Source organism: Apteryx rowi, unplaced genomic scaffold, assembly GCF_003343035.1.
Source record: "Apteryx rowi isolate R43461 unplaced genomic scaffold, aptRow1 scaffold_665, whole genome shotgun sequence".
Taxonomy (NCBI): Eukaryota; Metazoa; Chordata; class Aves; order Apterygiformes; family Apterygidae; genus Apteryx; species Apteryx rowi.
Window position 1 is genome coordinate 168624 of NW_020450944.1, and position 21338 is coordinate 189961.

Here is a 21338-nt window from a genome sequence, read left to right on the forward strand (position 1 = left end):
TGTGAGAGTGATAGTATCTTGCTCCCACCTCCATCCTTTTCATCCCCAGATCTCAGCCTCTTTGTCCCATCATCCAGGCAACAAAGACCCTGGGAGAAAGACTGGGCTTGCTCATTGATGGCAGTGCCAAGATGCAGCTTGCTGGTCTGGCCATCTCCATCCTCCAGCTTTGGATGGCAACAAGAGTTTGCTGTGCTGGAGGATGGGCGTAGGGATAGGTGTGATCCCTGTTGAAACAGGGTTGAGGTTTTTTGTCAACTCAGGGGACATCAGTGTCAGTTCTGGTCTGTTAGAAACCTTGCCTTGGTCTAGCTAGGCTGACCCTGGTCCACATAAGCTTTACAACTGTAAGAGAATGATACTGGCATTTCCTGCCTGATCTGTGCCTGCAGATGAAGGGGTTTGATTTAGTTCAAATCTGATGCAAGAAGCACCATGCTCAGTCCTGCAGCTGCCTCCCCTGCTGCAGAGATACAGGGTTTATCTGTAGATGTGGTGCAAAACATGCCACAATCATGCATCCTGCCCTAGTGCAGATGTTGTTTGTCCCCCTTTTGCTCTGAACGTCCTGGGGCCACTGTCTGGCTTTCACCATCAGAGGCTTCTTCCCTTAACAAGATTGGAGCGAGGAGCTGCTGGGCAGAGTTGGAGCTCCCAAACTTCTGGGAAGGGGGATGGCACCTTGGATCACTGATTCTCAGAGCTGCCAGGGTCAGGAAGCAGGGCAACATCTGCACTGTGCCCACCACAGTATGCACGGATGGGAGAGTCTCACCTCCTTGAGCAGCTTGTTCATAGCTCCTGTTTGCTGCAGTGTCTGCGGGGACGCAAGGCCACCTTGGAAGAGCTGCAGTGCGTGCATACCGAGCGTCACGTGTTCCTCTACGGCACCAATCCCCTCAACCGCCTTAAACTGGACAACGGGAAGCTGGCAGGTGAGTCCAGCCATGTCCATACCCCTTCCCCAGGAGCTGAGCAGCAATGTGGTTGCTGCCAGGCCCTTGCCCTGCCCACCCAGGTGCCATGATCCTCAGCACCACAGCAGGCTCAGCCAGATCAGGGTACCCTGAACCTCAGCCAAGGCTCTGTCCCTGCTGCCCAGTGTCAAGGAAGGAAATAGCACTCCCTGCCAATGGCGCTGCCCTGCCACCAGCAGCCCTGCCTTCCTGGGCTCTGGAAATGGTGCTGTTCCCTCAGGTATCAGTGCGCTCACCTTACACCTTCCTTGACTGCCCCACACATTCACACCAGCTTTCAAAGCATCCTCAGCTGTGGGGATCGCAGCCAGGCAGCTGCCCACACCTCCTGTAGATGCTGTTCCTAATTATGGCCAAGCAGCGTGGCCAAACTTACCTCCTTGATAGCTATGTGCCCTGTCCCTAAACATCCCCACTTCCTCCTCTCCAAAGCCCTCACTGTCCTCTCTTTCCCCAGGGATCCTGTCACAGCGGATGTTTGTAATGCTGCCCTGCGGAGGCGTGGGGGTAAGTGCTTGTTCTTTCCCCTGGCCAGTTTTGGGCAGGTCTTTTTCTTTGTCCTGTCCACACTGAGGAGGACCTCTTCATGGGCCTGAGTGGAGAGGGAGCTCCCCAAGCCTTTGGGCTGCTCTCAGCTCTCATCAGCTCTTGTTTGTGTGCTGTCTGAGGGAGCTCAGAGGCCTGGAAATGACCTGGGGGTTGAGGCAGCCTCTGTCCCTCCCCTCCCTGCAGGGAGAACTGACTCCGCCAAGGCCCAGGCAGTGCCAGCCTGCATGTAAGGCCAAGGATGGATATGGGAAGGTGTCCTCTCCTTGTCACTGGCCTGCCAAGGTCAGGTAGCCTCAGGCAGGAGCACTCCATCCTTGGGCAAGAAGTTGTTGTATCAAAGCTTCTTCCAGTGCTCAGGCTGTCCTAAGCATCCCTCTCTTGAAACAGGACCCTTTTCAGCCCCTTACTCCAGGGGATGCAGTAACTGAAAGCCCCTTAAAGCCATTCCTAAGAGCCCAGGGAGTCAGGAGGGAGTGAGCTTGGGTGGCAGATGGGAGCCCTGCCCTGTGCACTGGGTCCGATGTCCCAGCAGTGATGGTGGGACGTCCAGAGGGATCCACAAGCCATGGTCTCCGTTGAGGGAGGGGAGCAGTGTCACGGGGATAGCAGGCTTACACTTCTTTCCGGACACTTCTGTTGCCTCTCCTTTCACAGCTTGCTGCCCTGGTTTCTCTCCATTCATTGCATTCTCCTCTCTTCCTCTCTCTCCCCCTGTCTCTGTCGTTCTCTCTCTCTTTCAGGAAGGGTCTCACTCCATGCCTTCTTGCTGCCTCTTCTGGTTCTTCTCCTCCCCTTGCCCCTGCTGCTGGGCGCCAGCTCTTCTCAGCCCCGTTTGCATCCATTTTTCCTGCTCTGCCTCCCCCTCCCTGCCCTCCTCTCGCCCGTGCCCTGAAGGCAGAGGGGGGGCTGGATCTGCCCCTCTCAGTGGGCAAAGGGGAGCCTTTGAGTTGCACACATGGAGTTGATCAGAAGAGACTGAGTTTTCCGGCTCTGGCTCGGCCCTTGACGTGATCCTGATCAAACCAAGATGTTTGGTTAAACAATAAAATAAGATAAAGAAGGTAACTAGTGTTTTCTCAGTCACTCCTTCCAGCCCCTGGGTGCAGGGTGAGATGCTCTGAGCAGAGCCCATGGAGAGCCCCCACCGCCCTGCTTGACTGGGGGCTTGGGCTGGCCAAGCAGCACATATGGCTGGTAGAGGAGCTGCTCGCCTGACCGGCAGCACCAGGGAGCTGACATGGGAGCCTGCCTGATTGCATGCAAGGTAGTCTGGCTCCATGGTGCCTGGCACTTCTGGCTGCAGGGGACATCAGTCCCTGGCACCAAGCAGAGAGCAGGGCGCCTGGCAGAGTGCACGGGTCCCCCGGCCGAGATCTCCTCCATCGATGCCCTGTCCCCATCTCCGTCTGACTGATCTGCTTGCTTCCAGGTGGACAGTGATACCATCTGGAACGAGCTGCATTCCTCCAACGCTGCCCGCTGGGCCGCAGGCAGTGTCACCGAGCTGGCCTTCAAGGTGGCCACCAGGGAACTTAAGGTAGGGTGGCAACACATGGCAGCCCAGAGCTGTGCATCACCCCATGGCAGGACGAGAGGGGAGCTGTCACTGCCTGTGGGGTTTTGAACATTTGCTGCAGTAGGGTGTTTCATCTCTAAGCCTCTCATCTCCTGGTGACAAGTTTGGCAGCACTGGAGACATCTGGCAGCATCACCTTTGTATTTGGCTGCACAGAGGTTTTTGGGATGTCATATACCAGCCTAGGTGGCCCCAGCATCCCAGGGGATAGGTTTATCCTCTCCTCCACCGGCACTGGGTGCTTCCAGCCCTACACTGCTCTGGTCTTGATACCCAGCTGTGCCCATGGGTAGCCAGGGCACAGGCTCTCATCTGTGAGGAAGGACTGGCCAACACTGGGGTGGATGGGGTGCACGAAGCTGGGAGCAGCGGCTCTGATCACCTTCCGTTTGTTTTGTCCTCAGAATGGCTTTGCTGTGGTGCGGCCCCCTGGACATCACGCAGATCCTTCCACCGCCATGTAAGGCCAGGCTGCCTCTCGGCCTCCCCTCCCCAAGCTGCAGTGCTTTGGGCTGGTGCTTGGGAAGCACCGAACACCAGGTCCCTGTGGACACTCTGTCGGAGCTGGTTATGCAGCACAAAGGGTCTTTGGCTTGAAATTACCAATTGCTCCAGACTAAACTCTCCCAGGACCCATCCATATCCAGACCTGGTGGGAAGGGAAGGGAGAGCCCATCCTTTGGGGAGCTGACAGGCCAGGGTGGAAGGATGCTCAGTAAGGGCCCCAGAGCACTGATTAGCTCCAACTGCCTCTTTGCAGGGGATTCTGCTTCTTTAATTCAGTGGCCATTGCTGCCAGGCAGCTGCAGCAGAAAGGGAAACTCAGCAAGATTCTCATTGTGGACTGGGTAAGTCATCTCTCTCCCTCAGCATGTCCCAGCTCTTCCCCTGCTGTAGCTGTCCCCGGGAGCTGGTATCTGGAGTTCCTCTCAGTGCTGGTTCTGGAGCTAGACTGGAGAGCAGGAAAACTTTATCTTTCAGGGAACATGGCCCCTTGGCCTGGAGCAGGGAGAGATCCAGTTGTTTTTTGCTCCATTAGGCTATTGGGCCACGCTAGAGGCTAAACAAAGACCACTTTCCCAACATCTTTCTCCCTCTAGGATGTTCACCATGGCAATGGGACACAGCAGATCTTCTACAGAGACCCTGATGTTCTCTACATCTCTTTGCATCGTCATGATGATGGGAACTTCTTCCCTGGTAGTGGAGCTGCCGATGAGGTAAAAAGCACAGTTGAGCAGACCACAAAGTCTGTACAGCTCTGCCCCAGGGACAGCAGTGTTGGTGACAAGGGCAAGGGTGTGCCAGGTTTGATCAGTGGGTAGTTTTGTGTCGGTACCTTGTAGGCTCCTTTCCCATTGATGCCTGAACCTGCTTGGTTCACTTAGCTGCACAGGATGCACATTTAGCACTTTGGAGGCTTGGACACAATATATCCCTGTGCTGGAATTAAGAGTCTGGGCTTTAAAAACACCCACACATTGCAAACACTGTTTTTCTTCCCCCAGGAGAGTGGTGCAGCCCTGGAACACCCAGAGAAGTGGGGGGTCTCCATCGTTGGAGGTGGCCAGATTCAGCTAGATAATCTTTGCTTTAGTGTTGGGGACAGTTCTGTGAGTGGAATTGGTGACCCCCAGGTGTCCCTTGCCACCAATATCAATACCAGTCTGTGGTCTCCCTAGTGACTGAGGGATCCCCATTGCTTTGACTCCTTGCAGGAAAAGGGCTCCTAATCCCAGGGGGTGGGACATGGTGAAGCATGGAGCTGCTGTTCCTGGCTGACGTTTAGGAGAATGGAGAGGGTGTCTGGACCCCTTAAGGGATATGGAATGGATCCCATTTCTAGTCTGCTTCGCGTAGGCTCCTTTCTGCAGCCACAGGATCCTCTTGCACTTCATCCCAGCCTGCAGCCAACAGCACAGGGACAATGACTGATGGTTGCAATGCTCTGTGAAATGTCAGGAAACCACCACAGCTTCTGGTATTCTTCAGAAATCTCCTTAAAGCCAGACAGTTTCTGTGGCCAGGATTTGTCATCCAGGCAGATGCTGGCAGCGGCCCATGGCTCTGATACAGACCGGGGGGTCTGGAACACCCAACCCTGCCTCCCTGGAGCCTGACAGTGATGGAGCCCAGTCAGGGAACAGCTCCATCATCATTGCAGGCCACATCTAGGCCTTCACTGCTGTCCTTGCTCTCTTACAGGTTGGCGCCGGCCCTGGTGAGGGATTTAATGTCAATGTAGCCTGGACTGGAGGGCTCGACCCCCCTATGGGTGACCCCGAGTATCTGGCAGCTTTCAGGTACTGTTTCTTACATTTCAGCTCATCTCCTCTTTCTTTGGGCCTCAGACTGAGCAAGAGACTGATGGATGCTCTGAACTCTCAGTAGGGAAGGAGCAGTTCAGGACTGGGGGCTGCAAGTCCAACATGCCACCCCCAAACTGCCTCAACAGGGGACAAGGCATGTCAGTGGGGCCCTAAGCATGGCTGGGGGCAGCCTGCATGCACACACTTCCTTTGCACCCCATCTCCCCCTGGTTGTGTTATGGATGACAAGGCAGAAATGAAAAGCAAGTGTGTTTTGCAGGACCCATAAGCCATGGGCTCCCCAACGCTCAGAGACACCCACCACTTCTGAGGTCCTCGAGGAGAGCTGAGGCAGTGCAGAGCAGTGGCATTGCCCGTGGCTTTGTTGTCTTCCCCGTAGCTGAGATGGGGCCGTTCTGCAAAACATGCCCCCAGCTGAGCCTGGCACCCTGGCTGGAGTGCCCAGGGTTCAGGCATGCCCTGGCCCTGCCTGTTCTCACAGACATGTTGTGAACTGGCCCGTGGAAATGTCCAAGAGCCCTTGGACACTGTCAGGCCTGCTGCTCTTCCCATGTGCATTAGTTTAATAAGTTTTTTAAAAAGAAATCCATTTACATGAAAACGTGGCTTTCACTATGATTTCCTTCAAGACATGGAATTGCCCTTTTGGGAGATGATTGACTTAGTTGCCCAAGGTCCAGGCAGGGCCCCAGCATCACACTGACTGTCCCAGAGACCATTTGGTTTTGCTGGGAACCCTGTTCCCTAGGTACAGTGGGCAGCAAGGACCCTCCAGCAAAGAAAGCTGAAAGGGACAGGGCCTGATCCATCCTTCCAAGCAGGCCCCTGGGCTGTCCTGTCCATCATGGCTGGGCTCATCCTGTGCAGAGTGGCCAAGACGTCCCAAACCTTGGCAGCACAGAGGACCGTAGGGCAGGGTTTTCAGGGAGCTGTTCTCAGCAGAGCCTCTGCCATCCCATTCCTTTCCAGCCTGACCGCCATAGCCCTTTTCCCAGAAATTATTCAGGCACTTCTCAGTGTGCGTCACCTCGATTCCTCTACTCTGCAAATTTCTGCCCTCTGTAGTTCTGACTATATCCATCACATTTGTTTGTATTTCGTTCCCTAGAGCTCCGCCCTCTCCCTTTGCCATTGGTCTCATTCTCCAGCCATAAGAACGAGCACAAGCCGTGCTCTCTGGAGAAGTCTGGGTTATGTTACGCTGGTCGGGGAACTGTGGGGTCTCAGAGCTGTTGTTCCTGGCTTGCTGCCCACCTTTGAGGTCCCCAGCCTGAGGCTGCTCCAGGTGCAGAGAAAAGGGTCAGGTCAGCACTGGGGTCCAGCACTTAGCACCTCTTACTTTTTTTTTCCCCCACAGGACAGTGGTGATGCCAATTGCACATGAATTTTCCCCTGATGTGGTGCTGGTGTCAGCCGGCTTCGATGCAGCTGATGGCCACCCACCGCCGTTGGGTGGCTACAAAGTCTCTGCCAAATGTAAGGAGCTGGAAACAATGCTGATGGGCTGCTGGATCAAAGCAGGCTGCTCCTGCTGCTGATCCAGGCTGGGGCTGGGACCACAAGCATAGGGAAGGCACTGCCCCTCAGGTGGCAGCTCTCCCTGGAGCAAGCGAAGCTCTTTGGGGTATTACTGGCATGGCATCAAAGGCCACAGCCCCGTCTTTGGCAGGAAGGCTAACGAACACCCCTTTGCCTTTCTCTCCAGGCTTTGGCTACATGACGAAACAGCTGATGAGTCTGGCTGGGGGAGCCATAGTCCTCGCGCTAGAAGGTGGCCATGACCTTACGGCCATCTGTGATGCATCCGAGGCCTGTGTGTCAGCCTTGCTGGGCAACGAGGTGAGAGCTTGGGGGTCAGTGAAACCCGGAGGGGCCACGTCCTCGTGGTGGAGCTGGGAGGCAGCCTGCGCTCCCCATCCTTCGATCAGGAGCTGATGGATTGCTTGGGAGCAAAGGGGAGCACATGTCTCCCTCTCCAGCCAAAAGGAGCTGGGTGGACCTGTGCAGGCAAAGGTCCTGATGAGCAGTTTGGGCACAGTCTGAGCAGCAGGTGAAGCATCAGGTTCATATGGCTGCTGCAGTGGGCAGAGTTTGGAGCCTCAAGCTCCAGCTCTGCTCTGCTGTGATCAACTCTACTTCGCGCTTGACTTAACGCTGCTGACCACAGACTATGGCTGTTGCAGCTGTACCTGTGCTGGGAACCGAGCCCCGTGCACAGCTCCCTCCCTCTGATGCCCTGTGTCTCTTCCTTCGACAGCTGGATCCTCTCCCAGAAGAAAGCATGAGGCAGAAACCAAATCCCAATGCTGTGCGCTCCTTGGAAACCGTGATCCAGGTCCAGAGTGAGTGTCCCAGGGCTGGGGTCTCAGGCAGAAAGATTGGTTTATGTAAAAGGCCCTAGCATTAGCATTTCCTCCCCACTCCAGTTAACCCTGTGTCGCGAAGGAGTGATGCGCTTCACTCATAAGAGGGAAGCAGCACTGTGTTTATTGCAGTAAGATAGTGACTTTGAACAAAGTTCAATCATAAATAAGAACGATTTAACGAGGTTCAATTGGCAAGGTTCACTCAGTTATCTACTGCGGAAGGACAGGGTCAGATGCACGCACAAGGGAGACTCTCCCGTTGAGTCATGAGGTTCAGAAAGGACCCCTTTGCTTTCTAAACTCCTTCGGATGGGAGCCTAGGTGCGACTGGATCCACTCCTAGTCTCAGACTTGGTCAACGGTTTATGTCTAAGGGATTATGTGCACAATTAATCAGAGATATAACTCAGCAAAGTTTTGCAAAGTTTGCAAAAGTTCAGCATGCTATTAATCACTTACCGAGGATCTGTCACGGGTAAGGAATCTCTCGACCTCGAGGAGTAACCTTGAGAGGCATCCCTGCTCAAGGGGAGGTTCTGCAGTGCAGCCCGCTGGCGTGCAGGAGAGCTCAATGGGCTCTGGGCTGCCCCCTATTTATGGGGGGGGAGATGATTGACTCATAGTCATATTTGCATACTAGACGGGCCTTAGCTGGCGCATGCTCAACTGGCCCCTGCATACGTGCTGTTTACAGGAAGGTCAGGTTGAGGGGGAGAGAGCACATTAGGGGGGGAAAGGAGCACACCATCACACCCTGTCCCCAGTGCACACTGCCCCAGTGCGTGTGGTGCACAAACGGCTCAGCCATCCTGGCCAGGGCTGTCACATGCCTGATCTGCTTCCTAAAAACCCCAGTGGAGCCCTTCATCCCCCTCCTCCCTGTAGAAATATGATGCCCAGTAGAAGGGTGGTGCACTTGCTGCAAGGGGAGCTGCCCAGAGAAGGGAGACATGGGACACCCCTGTCCTAGCAACTCTTATCTTTGCTTCTCCTCCAGGTAAATACTGGGTTGCCGTACAGCGCTTTGCCTCCAAGCTGGGATGCTCCTTCCTGGAGGCGCAGCACCACGAAGCAGAAGAGGTGGAGACTGTCACAGCTTTGGCCTCCCTCTCAGTGGCCGTGATGGTGGAGAAGAGGTGATGCCCTTAATCAATCCTGGGAAGTGTGGGTGCCCCTCACTCCCTGTGTGCCTGGCCCTGAGCCTTGGTAGCAAGAGGGTGGCAGTAAAGACAGGCCATGTCCCACAGCCAGATGAGGTGCTCAGGGCTGTCCTGGCTTTAAACAGGTCTTGGAGTACAGGAAACAGAAATTACAACTGTTATCCCCACCCAGAGCTCTGATCCTGTAACCCTTACATCCCATGACAGATTTGGCCCCAGAGTTCAGCACCAGTGGGTGGTGGGGTGAGGTCCTACACCCACACAGCCAGGACCTGGGTTTGCTTCTAGGGGATCCAGTGCTGGGCTCTTCACTGTTCCCTGGGGGTTGCCCAGTGCCATGGGACCAGCTGTGGGAGGTGGGAACACTTTCTGGAAATAGTCCTCAAACCCAACCAAACAAGATGGAAATGAGACCAAATCCTCTTTTCTTCCCATCACCTGCTTACAGCAGGGTCCCCATCTGCCCAGCACCATGTCTGATTCTTGTCAGGACTCAGCTGGTGTCCACATGGGTCTCCAGACTGGGAAGCCCTGGGAAGGTGGGAGGCTGTTGTGTAGCCCCAGCCCTAGAAGTCAGATATGCCAGAAGGCCCCTCCATTGCTGGGAAGGATGTGTTGTGCTGCACTGCTGGGGAGCAGGTCTCCTCCTCCTCTCATGTGCCTTATTTCTCCATTTCAGGACACAGGATGAGCCGATGGAGGAAGAGGAACCCATGAACCAGTGATGAGCGGTGACGTTTTCTGCTCCCCTGCTTCCAGGAAGTGGCTGGACTCTCCTGAGCCTGGCCCTCGCTCTTCACTCCTGGCTTCCTGTTTGCCACGTCATCCTCACTCCCCGAGTCACAGTCCTGAAATGGCCTGGACCTCCGGCTCCCACCTCTGCAGGTCACCCAGAAAGGATGCTCCTATACCCACCTGGAAGACATCCTCCTGCTTGGGACCAGTGGAAAACCACAAACTCCCTCGGCATGGCGCAGCCTTGCAAACCTAGACCGTGCCTGCCATCAGTCCCCAACCTTCGGGACCCAAAACCCCTCTGGGGGCAAATGTGAGAGGCCTCCACCCCTCTGGCTGTGGTGGCAGCCAGACGCAGACCTGCCCTTCTCCTGGGATCTTCCTCACCCTTGGGGAAGGGGGTGGGTGTGGGGATGGATGTTGTGGCTGTGCTGCGGATGGTGAGAGCTGCCTTCGGGACTGCACCCAGAGCTCCTCTCTGGACAGCTAAAGATCCCTCTGAGAACAGCCCTGTGCTCTGCTCCAGAAGGGAAGGCTCTCTGTGTCTCCTCCTGAAGGCTTGCCAGCCTTCTCCAAGGTGCTCCCCTTCCTCTCCCATAGGGCATGAGGTGGGAGCGAGTGTGACAGTGACATGGGGTAAGAAAGAGCCTCGTTCTGTACAAGAAGGGTTTGGAAAGCAACGGATGATGTGCAAATCACCTTGCAATGAGGAAGATCAAGGGCTGGAGTGTCTGCAGTGCCCAGGATTGCACCCATGGGACATCCTAACCACTAACCAGAGTATGAACCCTCTGGTGCTGGGGCTCTGATTTGCACTATATACATATGACATGTGCTAATGTGAACCTTACGTACTCTTCTTTCCATGGGAATTTTGGGAACAAACACCTCTTYGCGTGGACATTAACAAGGTGCCTTGAGCCCTTTCAGCAACCCAACCATTCGCTGACCTGAGGATCTGTATCGGCGTAAACCCCTGTGATTTGTAAAAGCAGGGGCAGCCCAGCTGTCTTCCAATGACCCCCCCTGGAGAGGGTGGCACCTGGTGCCAACTCTCCCTGTGGCTTCATGCCCCAGTTCAGCCCCTGCACCCTGCCGGGCTCCTCTTCATTCAGCCCCAGTCCAGCTGAGATCAGATCAAATCCCATCGCCTTCTGCTTGGCGCTTATCTCCCCTAGGGATTCCTAAAGCCCCAGCAATATAGTGCTTGTCCCTGTCTAGACTGTCTCAGGGTGACAGAGACAGGGTCAGCCCCCTCAAACAGATGTGTCTAACTGGTTTTGCCCTTTCCCTATCTCATACTGCAGTGGGGCATCATCCACCTCCTGGCACCTGGCCCTGAGATCCTGGTCCTTCCCTGTGTCTTCCCTGTGCCCTGTGGGTTGGACTGGGCAGAGGAGCAAGCCCACAAACCCTTCATCCTGTGCTCTGCAAGGACAGAGCCTTGCTCAGGCTCGCAGCATCATGGTGCTGGGCTGCAGCAGGGATTGGGGATAGCAGGAGTGAGCAAATGGCTTGGGGATGGCGCAGTGGGACCAGGACCTCACTGGGCTGCGGAGGAGGGGATGAACAGGGCAACGAGGTCTGGCCAAGCTCTGGAGGCTGGCCAGGCTCTGTCTGCAGGCACAGGGAGGAGAAATTTTGTAAAAAAGTAACAAAGGAAAAAAAAATATTGGAAGAATAAACATTTCTTTGTCTGAAATTGCCCATAGTTGGGGTCCAGCAGTGCCAGCCAGTGGCACAGAGGCTTGGGGGCATGCATGGTCCCTTGAGGCCAAGGGACACACAGGAAAGTCATCGGGGTCCCAGAGCGAGACTGCCTGTRCCACCATCGCTTACTACTGTTGTAAACCCTGACACCCTCTTTTGCTTCCTGGGCTCAGGTACCTGTGCTCTCCCTGCGATGTTCAGGGTTCATGTACATGCATCCCTGCTCACTGTGCTTCACACAACTTTGTGGCAGGCCTTCTCCAAACCAGGCTTAAGTGTGTGTTTTCTATCAACCCTTCTGTCTGCACAGGTTGTTTCTCCCCCACTTGAAGCACACAGCTGTGCAGGCATGCCAGGAGGACAGTGTGTGGCCAAGTGTCACCAATAACACCTTTTCCCAACCCTATGCCTGGAAGCCTCCAGGATCTGATGACAGGATGCCCTGATCCTATGATGGGCATCTTCCACAGCAGCCCCTTGCTGTTCACAAGGAGGACAGGAGACAGGGCATCACATTGCAGCAGGGCAAGTTGGGCAGGAGAGGGTTAAAGAGCACCCCAAAAACCCCCCTCTCCATCTTCTCTGGAACCTGTTGTCTTCATGGCTGATGTCCCTCAATGCTTTGGCTCTGTCCTGCTGTCCTGTCCCATTGCCTCTCAGATGGCCAGGGAGCTGTGGGACAGTGAGAACGACCTGCTGCTTCTTCAGCCTCTGGGCACTCAGGCATTTCTGGTGTCGTGGACTCAAAGGTGGTGCTAACACCCCTTCTATTAGCAGCCACTTCCCCACATATCCAGTCTCACCAGCTGACCTGAGCACCCCAAGCCACAGTTCCACCACTGCTTCTCCTTTCCTAGGCTGCACACTCTGCTCTTTGGCTTCAGTTTCCCTTTCCTGCTCAGTAGCAACCTCATCCCCGTTTCTTCCAGGGCTTCCCAGCTGGGCTCATACCACACAGGATGTGTCCCAGAGCAAAGCAGGCTGCAAACACTGGTGACCTACATGCACTGGTGGGTTACAGCCCACAGTGACCTGGGATTGGGAAGGGGCACAGATAATCCACAGTGAATTTCTGCCAGAATTTTTTCCAGGTAGCCCCATGAATCCCCGAGTCAGCCAGAAGAAACTCAAAGCACAACATTTAAGGAGTGTTTGTACCCCAGTTTCACCAGGAAAATGCTGTGCAATTGTGTGAGTTCAACTATGAAACCAGTACTACCTTAAGGCAGAGGGAAATGCCACAAACAAATGGTCTCTTTGCTCACTTTTAAGATATTTAGCCTTTTATTTAACATTTTCATGACTCCTCTGCAACTACCAGGGCCAGAAACCAAAGGAGAAAAAAAAAAAAAAAAAAGCTGTTATTGAGTAATTTCATGAATTCAAGAGCTGGACCTTTAAAGTCACCATCCAGGCAGGTCTGGCTAGGAGCACCCAGCAAAATCTTCATGAGCTTCACCTAACTGGAAGGTCCTGGGCCTGGTTGGGTAGCAGTGAAGCCAATGAGCTTGCACACCCCATTTATGGAAGACTGATACTCTTACCCCAAATTGAAGCCGAGATACTAAGCAGCCTCTCTGGATTGCTCTGTCCTATTGTGTCATCTTGATTGTGGCCGACAGAAGAAGGGCCCAGCCTAGCAGAGGACTATATGCTAAATGACTCACGCTAAGCAATGATCAAATCTGCCAACCGCATTCAATTGTTTGTGGTTTGAAACCCTTCACTGCAAAGACAGGGCCAAATAATGTGGTAAAATGTGAGCATTTGTGCAAGTTCTTGGCATGTGTCCAGCCTCCCTGGGTAAGCTAAGCCTGGGGAAAACCCCTATGGAGCCATCTCCTCTGAGTCTGAGCTGACTGGTCGGTGACAGGCTCCCTGCTTATCTTCCACTGTCTCATCGGAGGGGTTAGTCAGCACTTGCCCTCATTTGAGCCTTTTAAGGACCACTGTGATGATCAACAATGAATTACAACATGGCCAGCTGGTTTCCCTAAAGCCAAACCCATGTCTTAGGGTCATCAGGCTTACAGACAAGTCTGGAGTCAGAAACCCCAAAGTTAGCACATTTTTCTCTAGCAGACAGCATGTTCTTTCTTGGACAGGATCCCCCTCCCCCAGGGACAGCATGTTTCTCATCACCCTCAGCCACTCCCCAAATACTCCTTTCAGAGGTGTATTCCAAGTCCCATGCAGAGGCTGGAGGAGGTGGTAGGAGTCCATGACTGGAAGTTGTGCCATGGAGGTGCAGCTCTGCAGGTGCTGAAGCCCAGGTCTGCTGCAGTTGGATGGGTGGGTGCATCGCAGCCTGGGTGCTCCTACCTCTCTCCTCCCAGTTAGTTAGCGGGGGGAGCTCACTCACTAAGTTCAGACCTGCCTAATTTTAACGGCTGAATTTGAAGCAGAAGAGTCCCAACATGAAGTCTAACACCAGAGCGCCCACTAGATATCTCTGGCTCTAAGGGGCTATTGACCTCTATTCGGACAGGTCATGCAACCATTCTAGTTGCCTCGTCCGTGAATCCAAGACAAGCCCACTCTCGCCTGTTATATGTGGACAAAGAATGACACACTGAGACCTCCAGAATGGGCACAAAGTACCACAAAATTCACTCCCACTTTCTGCTGGGATGAATAAGTTTTTTGGGGTGGAAAAAAGCCATGTGAAGATGTGACAGTGAGCTAAGCCACTGTGGGCACAGAGGAAACAGTCCTTAGCCTAACGCCATGCTAGGGTGGCCATCCTGAGGGGATGGGGTTTACTGGGAGTTTCTTTCCCCACTGGGCTTCTGCAGGCCCTACAATCCACCATTGGATTCATCATCCCGCCCTTGAAAAGCACGCTGCCCAGCGCCCTGCCCACCCACACTGGAGATGGGCTGGCATGTCACTGCCCCATCCACCAAAGCGTAGAGCCATCCCCACCTGGAGTGCGAGAAGCAGCACTATAAACAAAGGATGCATTTTTTGAAAATCTTTGCTACTCTTTCCTCTGCTGTTTACTGTTTGTGCCTTGGTTTGGTCTGCAGGGCAGTAATTGCACCTCTAGTACCCCATTCCACCACCACCACCTCCAGCTTTGGGTACTACCTTGCCCTTTTCACATGCAGCTTCAGTCAGCATCTTATCTCTCAGCATAACAAGCTCCATCCGCAACTGTTTGCCTGTAGCTTACATCAGTGTTTCACAGTGATGCAGCTGACTCCTGGCTGAAACCTCATCTACCAATGTTTCAATCTGAGGAGTGTCTTCTGCCTCTCCCCCAACACAGAGCACATCCAGGCTAGAGACAGAGCTGAGCATCCCTGCAGTGAACACCAAAAAGAGCTTAGCTCCTCTTATGACCACTTTGAAAATGCTGTTTGCATCTCGCTTCCAAGGACTTTCTGGCAGGTTGCTACTTCTGCTGTAGCTGAAGATATTCCTTTACTGGGAAGGGGGTGGGGGGCTCAGTGGGGAGATCACTGGTCCCTTCTACCTTCTCTTCCCATTTCCATATTTCCTGATTTCTAAAAATGTGGTGTTTGCATGATGCCCATCGGGAGTTTGCTGGTTATGGGCAGGTGGCAAGACTATTCACCTCGCAGCAAGACTCTTCATCTCATCCAGCCTGGCTGCCTAGTGGGTACAGCACTCCCCAAGGAGCTAATCATTGTCCCAGTAATTCAACAGGAGGACTTGTTGCACAGAGAGCAGCCACAGGTGTCCCTCTCCCAAGGGTGCACGTGGACCATGTGGACCACGTGGACCACGTGGCTTGGATGGCAGTGGGCACACGCGGCAGCCCTGCCCTGACCTGAGGATGTGGTGAGTCACAAGGATGAGGCAGACGGACTCCCGGGCACAGAGCCTGAGCCAACATCTGAGTGGGAGCACAGAGCTGCCTTCAGCAGCATGAAGATCCTAAGGACTAGACCACAGACCATCTCTAAATTCATCCCTCTGTGCTGCAAACACTGTCYTTTCTTCCCACTTTCTGTTTCTTTATTAACAACAACCATAATAATGATTGTGTGCATTAAAAAAAAACCCAAGATCTTGGTTCAAATTATCATTCTTTCCTTAGGCATGACATTTCTCTCATTTTAAGATAATTTAATATAGTGATTTAAAAACAAAATCTCAACAAAGTGTTACTTTTCAAATAATTTTTAAAAGATATTTTACCTTTTTTATATAAGGGTTGGAAGCCTGAACCTCCACTTAGCAAAGAGGTATTCTCCTTTGTTTTTCAAGCTTATTTTATTTTTGAAAGAAAATTTATATTTCTAAAAGTGGTTTCATTTTTCATTTGTAAAATAGTTCCTCAAGTGTGGTTAATAAAGCCATCTGCAGGCATATTTTTAAGGGAATCTTTATTTTTTTAAGAGCATTTAGATCTTTTTAAAGACTGCTGTCAGCTCCCTTGAGCAGGGTATCCACTCGCGTTGTACATAAAAATTAAGGATTTTATAGAAAAATGTAGTTTCAGTCTTACTGTAGCTTGTCATTGGATTCTCTGGCATGTAATAAAGTGTGAACACTAATTGAAACTCTTCTTGCTGTTGAGTCACTCATAACACGTATCGCCCACATGGGTTATTCTGGGTTGAACTCTTACTGCAGCCTTCACTTACAGTTGTTTTTTTTCTCTCTCTTTCTCCTATAATGAGTAAATATGCCTAATTCTCTTTTGCCAAGTTTGAATAAAACTGGCCAAGTGCCAACATGCATGGGCGGGTGCAGGGGTGGGCACACATTCATGCCCACTTTGTGCTCACAACAGCAGCATTTCCTTAGGAAACAAAAAGATTTAATCCAGGCAAATTCACCCAGGACTTTAAGACGGCGGTCAGGAAAGGCTGACAACCCTCTGTTATCCCCACACGGTCACCTGAGCTTGTGAGTGATGGTGCAGCAAGGCCGTGGGAGCGCGAAGCCCACGAGAGCCGCAGCTTGTGCACGGATGTCTCTCTGCCCTCTGAGGAGCCACAGTGCACCCACATGCAATGGGACCACAAGGTTCATTGCAAGATATTCCCCACGTCCCTGTCCCGGTTAGAGCTGCAATAGTGCAAACCTCCCATGAAAATGGATGGCAATCAAGCTGAAATGGTTTCCTGCAGTTTGCCCACCCTTCCCTGCGTCCATGGACAAAACTGCCTCCAAGCTGTCCGTGAGCTGATGTGAAGCCAGCCCATGGCTCAGTATCAGAAGGACTGAAAAATGCCCTTGCCCCAGCACCCCTCATGGTATGGACTAAGATGAGAAACACAGCATCGCATCTCCAGAGATGGGGATAAAGGCAGATCCCTCCACTGCATTTGATGTGGCATCAGGGTTATGTGCTATGGGCACAACTGTTTCATCTGTCTTGGTTAGATCAGGATTTGAACATAGCTTTTCCTGGAGCCATCAAGTCTAGCAGGGCTGGAGGTGCCCCAGAGCAGATCCTGGGACTGTGGTGGGGCAAAGACTGCAAGGCCCTGCCAGGGAGAGCCGGGTACGTAGCAGCGAGGCAAACCTTGGCATCTCTGGCCCCAGAAATTAGGGTGCAGTGGGGTGCAATAGACTTTTTGCAGATCTGTAAATAGAGCCCCCATTAGCACCTTTAGTTCTGCTGCACAGCTGATTCCTATGGACCTGGAGTGCCCTTACAGGCCCATTTTAAAATCAACCACATAAAGATGAGTCCAGAGCTTGGACTCTATGTTTCCACCACCTATTTTTGCCTCCAAAAGAGCCTGAATCCCATCTGGGAGCAAAATGAATATAAAGGGGAGTTTCTCCAAATCCAGTGGAGGACCTGCCACAATAGAGGCATTTCACTTCCTCACTGCAGCATCTGGACAAATTTTCCCCAAACTCTCCCATTTTCATGCAGAAAATGGAATGATTATGTGCAATTTCTCCAGGCTTATTTTCAAACAGTGAATAAGCAATGACAGCCAGTGATTTTTGAGACACATCTGACCTGACTTTTGTGATCACAGGTTTAGTTCCCATGGGGTGCAAGTTAGCAGAAGGCATCACTTATGTCTTGTGTCCTGCAGCTGCAGGTTTTGCCTGTACCATTGATGGGATAGGATTCAATAGTACCCAGTAAAACTACTCCATACAGACCAGTGCATGTCACGTAAGGGTATAAATGACGACTTTATTGCAATGCAGACAGCAGAGCCTTTATAGCAAGATAAAAGCAGACATAAAACACTAGATGTGCTGGGATCTAGTTATTAATCCAGACGTTCAATGTTGTGTTTTCACATCTCCAGGAAAATCCAAAGCAACAAGGACTGGATCAGTGAGAGAGAGCTCACCTCTCCTCTCAATCATCACCTGTGTTTTCATTTTTAATCCACTGCATAAATTCTCTCTGAGCAGTAGCAAAGCAACAAGGATTTAGTCTGCAAATGCTGCTGGACTGCTCTGTCCCCTGGGAATTAGAGGACAGCAGCTGGGCAACGGGGTCTGTGTGAAAGCAGAGGTGTCCCRTTCATTTGCAGGGCAGACAATGAGGCCAGATCAAAGTTTCTCCATTCTGGAGGCAGAYACTCCACTTTGGATGCTGTGGAGCACCTGTCTTATTGCCAGGGACATCTGCTTGGGCCCTGGTTTCCAGAGGAAGCCCCTGGCAGGGGTAAAAATGTCCTTTTCAGCAGCACTTCCAGGTGTGAGCTCCAAACCAGCAGATGCACTGAGCTTTCAGCTCCAAATGAAGCAGAAGGGGAGAACTGTGGCCATTCAAGCCCTTCTGTACTCCCCGACAGAGCTGTCCTACCTGGTCCTGGTAGAAGGGAGTTGCCCATGAGTCCTGGCTGTGGGGCTCCCCTGGACCAGTGGCATCTCCCGGAGTGGCTGCTCTGACTCTGCCCAGACTGGCTGCAGGCGGTGGGGGTGTGCAGGGAGGACCAAGCCTGGTGAGTCCAGAGGCATTGACTTCCCCTGCAGGCTGGTGCTTGGAAAGCAGAAGGCTAGTATCAAAACAGATATTCAGCTGGCTATTTCTTACCTGCTAGTCAAAAATAAATTACTGTCAAAAGAGTTCTATACACARTATCCAGACAAGCTTGTTGCAAGCAAAAACCATCTGTGTCTGGTTTGGATCCTTCTGTCCCAGCCCCAGGGTTTGGAAGGTGTCCATCAAAGGCCTGAGGAATTCAGAGTGGTTCCTGTGCGAAGGAGCCAGTGTCGTCGTGGGGTGGGGAGGGGGCTCTTGCTCTCCTGTTCACCGGGGAAGCCTGCTGCTGTTCACAGGTGCTGGAGGAGAGCAAAAGGGCTGGTGCTGGGTTCCTTGGCACTGGCAAGCTGCTGGTTGTTTCAGTTGAGGTGAAGGTGTATTGCTCACTCATCTGGGAGAACCTAAGGAGAGACACACAGGGTCAGCACTCAGTCAGGCGGGCACTGGCCACCAATCCACCTTCACTCTCATTGGGCATGGTGGAGGGCTGGACCCACATTCAGCAGCCAGTCACTGCAGAGTGCTGCTAACACATCTCCTGTGGGTCCAGCACCTTCTCCTCATCTGCTGCATCCACAGAGCTAACATCCAGCAGTATCAGCATCCCCATGGGGCCATGCTACACAGGAGGCCAGGATGGAGAACATCTCTTCTCCTGGGACAAGTCAGCAAGAAGGAGCTGCTCCTTCCAAGTACCAGCATACAGCCAGCACTGCCAATATGCAGACTGATGCAGAGCTGGAGCCATCTTCCAGATCCCCGGCATGAGCCCACGTGGACCCAAGCTTTGTGTTTTTCCTAGATGGAAAAGTGGGTGCCTCCRTCACTGTCTGTGTTCTCTGCACCTCAAAGCTTTCCCACAGACGGATTTGCAGGTGGGACCGTGTGTTCATGAAAGGACTGGACAAGGTGGATAAGGCACCAGCAGGTCCTTAGGTCCTCTGGGAGTGAAGCCTCAGGTGGTGGTGCCCTGCACAGCCTGTGCCCTGCAGGCAGGACCCACCTTGTGTCCTCTGAAAAGGACTATCTTGAAAAGTGGTCAACCATCACCCTGTGCCATGTCCACTGCAGCCTAAGACATGCCACTGCAATCCAGACCAAAAGGGGGATCACCATGCCATCCTGCCCCTTTCCCTTCAGATGTCTACTGCAAAGAAGCAAACTTTCAAAAATAAGACATGAAATGCCTGACTTGTGTCCTTTCCTCATCCTCTGGGTTGAGCATTGATCTCACAGCTATCTGGGACCTCTGACTGGCAGCTAAGGGCAGAGTCTGGTCCCATCCAGGAGGCTGAGCCAGGAAAGCATGAGAATCCCTTCCATCCCAGGGGGCTCAAAGTTGCTGCTCAGGAGTGAGGAGAAGTTTGGAGAACAAGACTCAGAGAGCAGCAATAATTTCCTCAGAGCTGGGAAAATGCACAGCCTCATTTCAGCTGCTAAGTCACTGAGGTTTTGGCAGGTTGTGCTGAACACAGCCTGCCCAGGCCTCCCAAAATTGCAGGCAGGTTTAACAAAATCAGGATACTGGCTTGGAAATGGGCAATGGAGAGAGCTGTATTTGGCTGCTGGCTTCTGAGCCTTCATATTTCACATTCTCAGACTTTCCCATAGCCACAAGGGTTTGTATGGGGCACACTGGAAAATACACAGCCACCTGATCCCAGGACCTGGAACATTAGGAGGAGCAGCAAATACCATGAACATTGCAACAAATCACAGCCTTTACCCCAAGTATGAGCTTCTGGGAGTACAGCAAGGATGCCAGTGCATGAGGAGCAGAGGGAAAGCAGTCAACCCTCTCATTTCTCTTTCCTTCCCCTCAATAGAGAGGACTGGCATTATCCCATGACAAACTTACAAACCTTGCATATTCCCTGTGCACAGAGCCCGGAGAACAATGACCTGTCTTAAGAGTGGTGACACAGTAAGGGACAAACGGAGCCATCAGGAGTCTTGAGATGATGCTGAACGCCAGCCTGGAGCCAAGGGAGCACAGCAGGGTTGTCTTGTGAGAGAACCAAACTTGTAAAGAGCAGGCTGACAGGATGATTCAGACCTTGGGAGGAGGGGAAATATCTCCTGCAAGTGCTGGAAGAAATTAGAAATGGCCCCAGCAGGTCCTAACGGAAGGGGCAGAGGATGGCAAATATTTTCATTTTGCTGACACAGGACCTCTCTGTGTTTTTTCTCCCCATCACCCCCAGATCTCTCTCTCTCTCTCTCTCTCTCTCTCTCTTATTCCTCCCCTGCTTTTCCTCGTGTTTCTCTAGTCCCTTCTTGCACAGTATCTGAGCCCTTTAACTCTCCAGAGATAAGTTTGGAGAGAAATAAATCAAGCTCTCTGTGAATTCACCCCTGGATACCAGCTGAGGTAATGCCATGCCTGTCTGACAGCCTCTCCAGAGGCCAAGTCTGCTGTCTTGCAGGAGCAAGATGGAGACCAGCAGGCTGCTGGGGYACAGCCCTTCACCCATGCTCTCTGCAGGCAGGCTCTGGGCTGCCTCTCCAGGCTTGCAGATGGGGACAGAACCTGCCAGAGCCAAGTGGCAGAGAGCGAAAAGCTCCCCCGAGCACTCTGAGTCCTGTCCCCTGGCCACGTACAACCCATTGCCAAGTGGCAGGGAGCTGTAGCATTATCACTGAAACAGCTGCTACACAGCTGGTCACGCAGCTAGAGCTCTGCTGGGCATCCTACAAAGATCAGCTCCAACAGGTCCTGCCAAGCGACCTACTGCCCACAGTCAGGGCAACCTCAGGCCATTGCATTTCACAGCCCTTGTAGTCAGCCAAGGCCCTTGGGAGGTGGCCAGGACTCAGGCAATGTAAGATCCCTCAGGGTGTCAAGAGAGCTGTGATAAGAGCACTGGTCACCTCACTTCCCACAACATCTCCCCATTGCTCTGCAGCCTCTTCTGGAAGGTCACATTGTACACCCAGCCTGGCGTGGGAGTCCGGGGTCCATATTCCAGAATTATAGCTTGTTCCTTGGGGACCA

At 52.8% G+C, this 21338-nt stretch overlaps 1 protein-coding gene across 7 annotated transcripts in view; it reads left to right on the forward strand.

The window, feature by feature from the left end:
- The window catches only part of HDAC7 (histone deacetylase 7), a 126244-nt gene extending 110332 nt beyond the window's left edge, over positions 1-15912 (forward strand). For all 7 annotated transcript variants that reach the window (XM_026085360.1, XM_026085359.1, XM_026085356.1 and 4 more), the window contains 12 exons: positions 815-935; positions 1435-1484; positions 2956-3063; positions 3507-3562; positions 3863-3950; positions 4203-4322; positions 5308-5405; positions 6790-6908; positions 7138-7271; positions 7690-7774; positions 8796-8934; positions 9638-15912. In XM_026085360.1, coding sequence (XP_025941145.1) covers positions 815-935; positions 1435-1484; positions 2956-3063; positions 3507-3562; positions 3863-3950; positions 4203-4322; positions 5308-5405; positions 6790-6908; positions 7138-7271; positions 7690-7774; positions 8796-8934; positions 9638-9683 — 1164 coding nt within the window. In that variant the 3' untranslated portion in view covers positions 9684-15912. The remainder of the gene's footprint in view (positions 1-814; positions 936-1434; positions 1485-2955; positions 3064-3506; positions 3563-3862; positions 3951-4202; positions 4323-5307; positions 5406-6789; positions 6909-7137; positions 7272-7689; positions 7775-8795; positions 8935-9637) is intronic.
- Positions 15913-21338: the final 5426 nt, after the last annotated feature.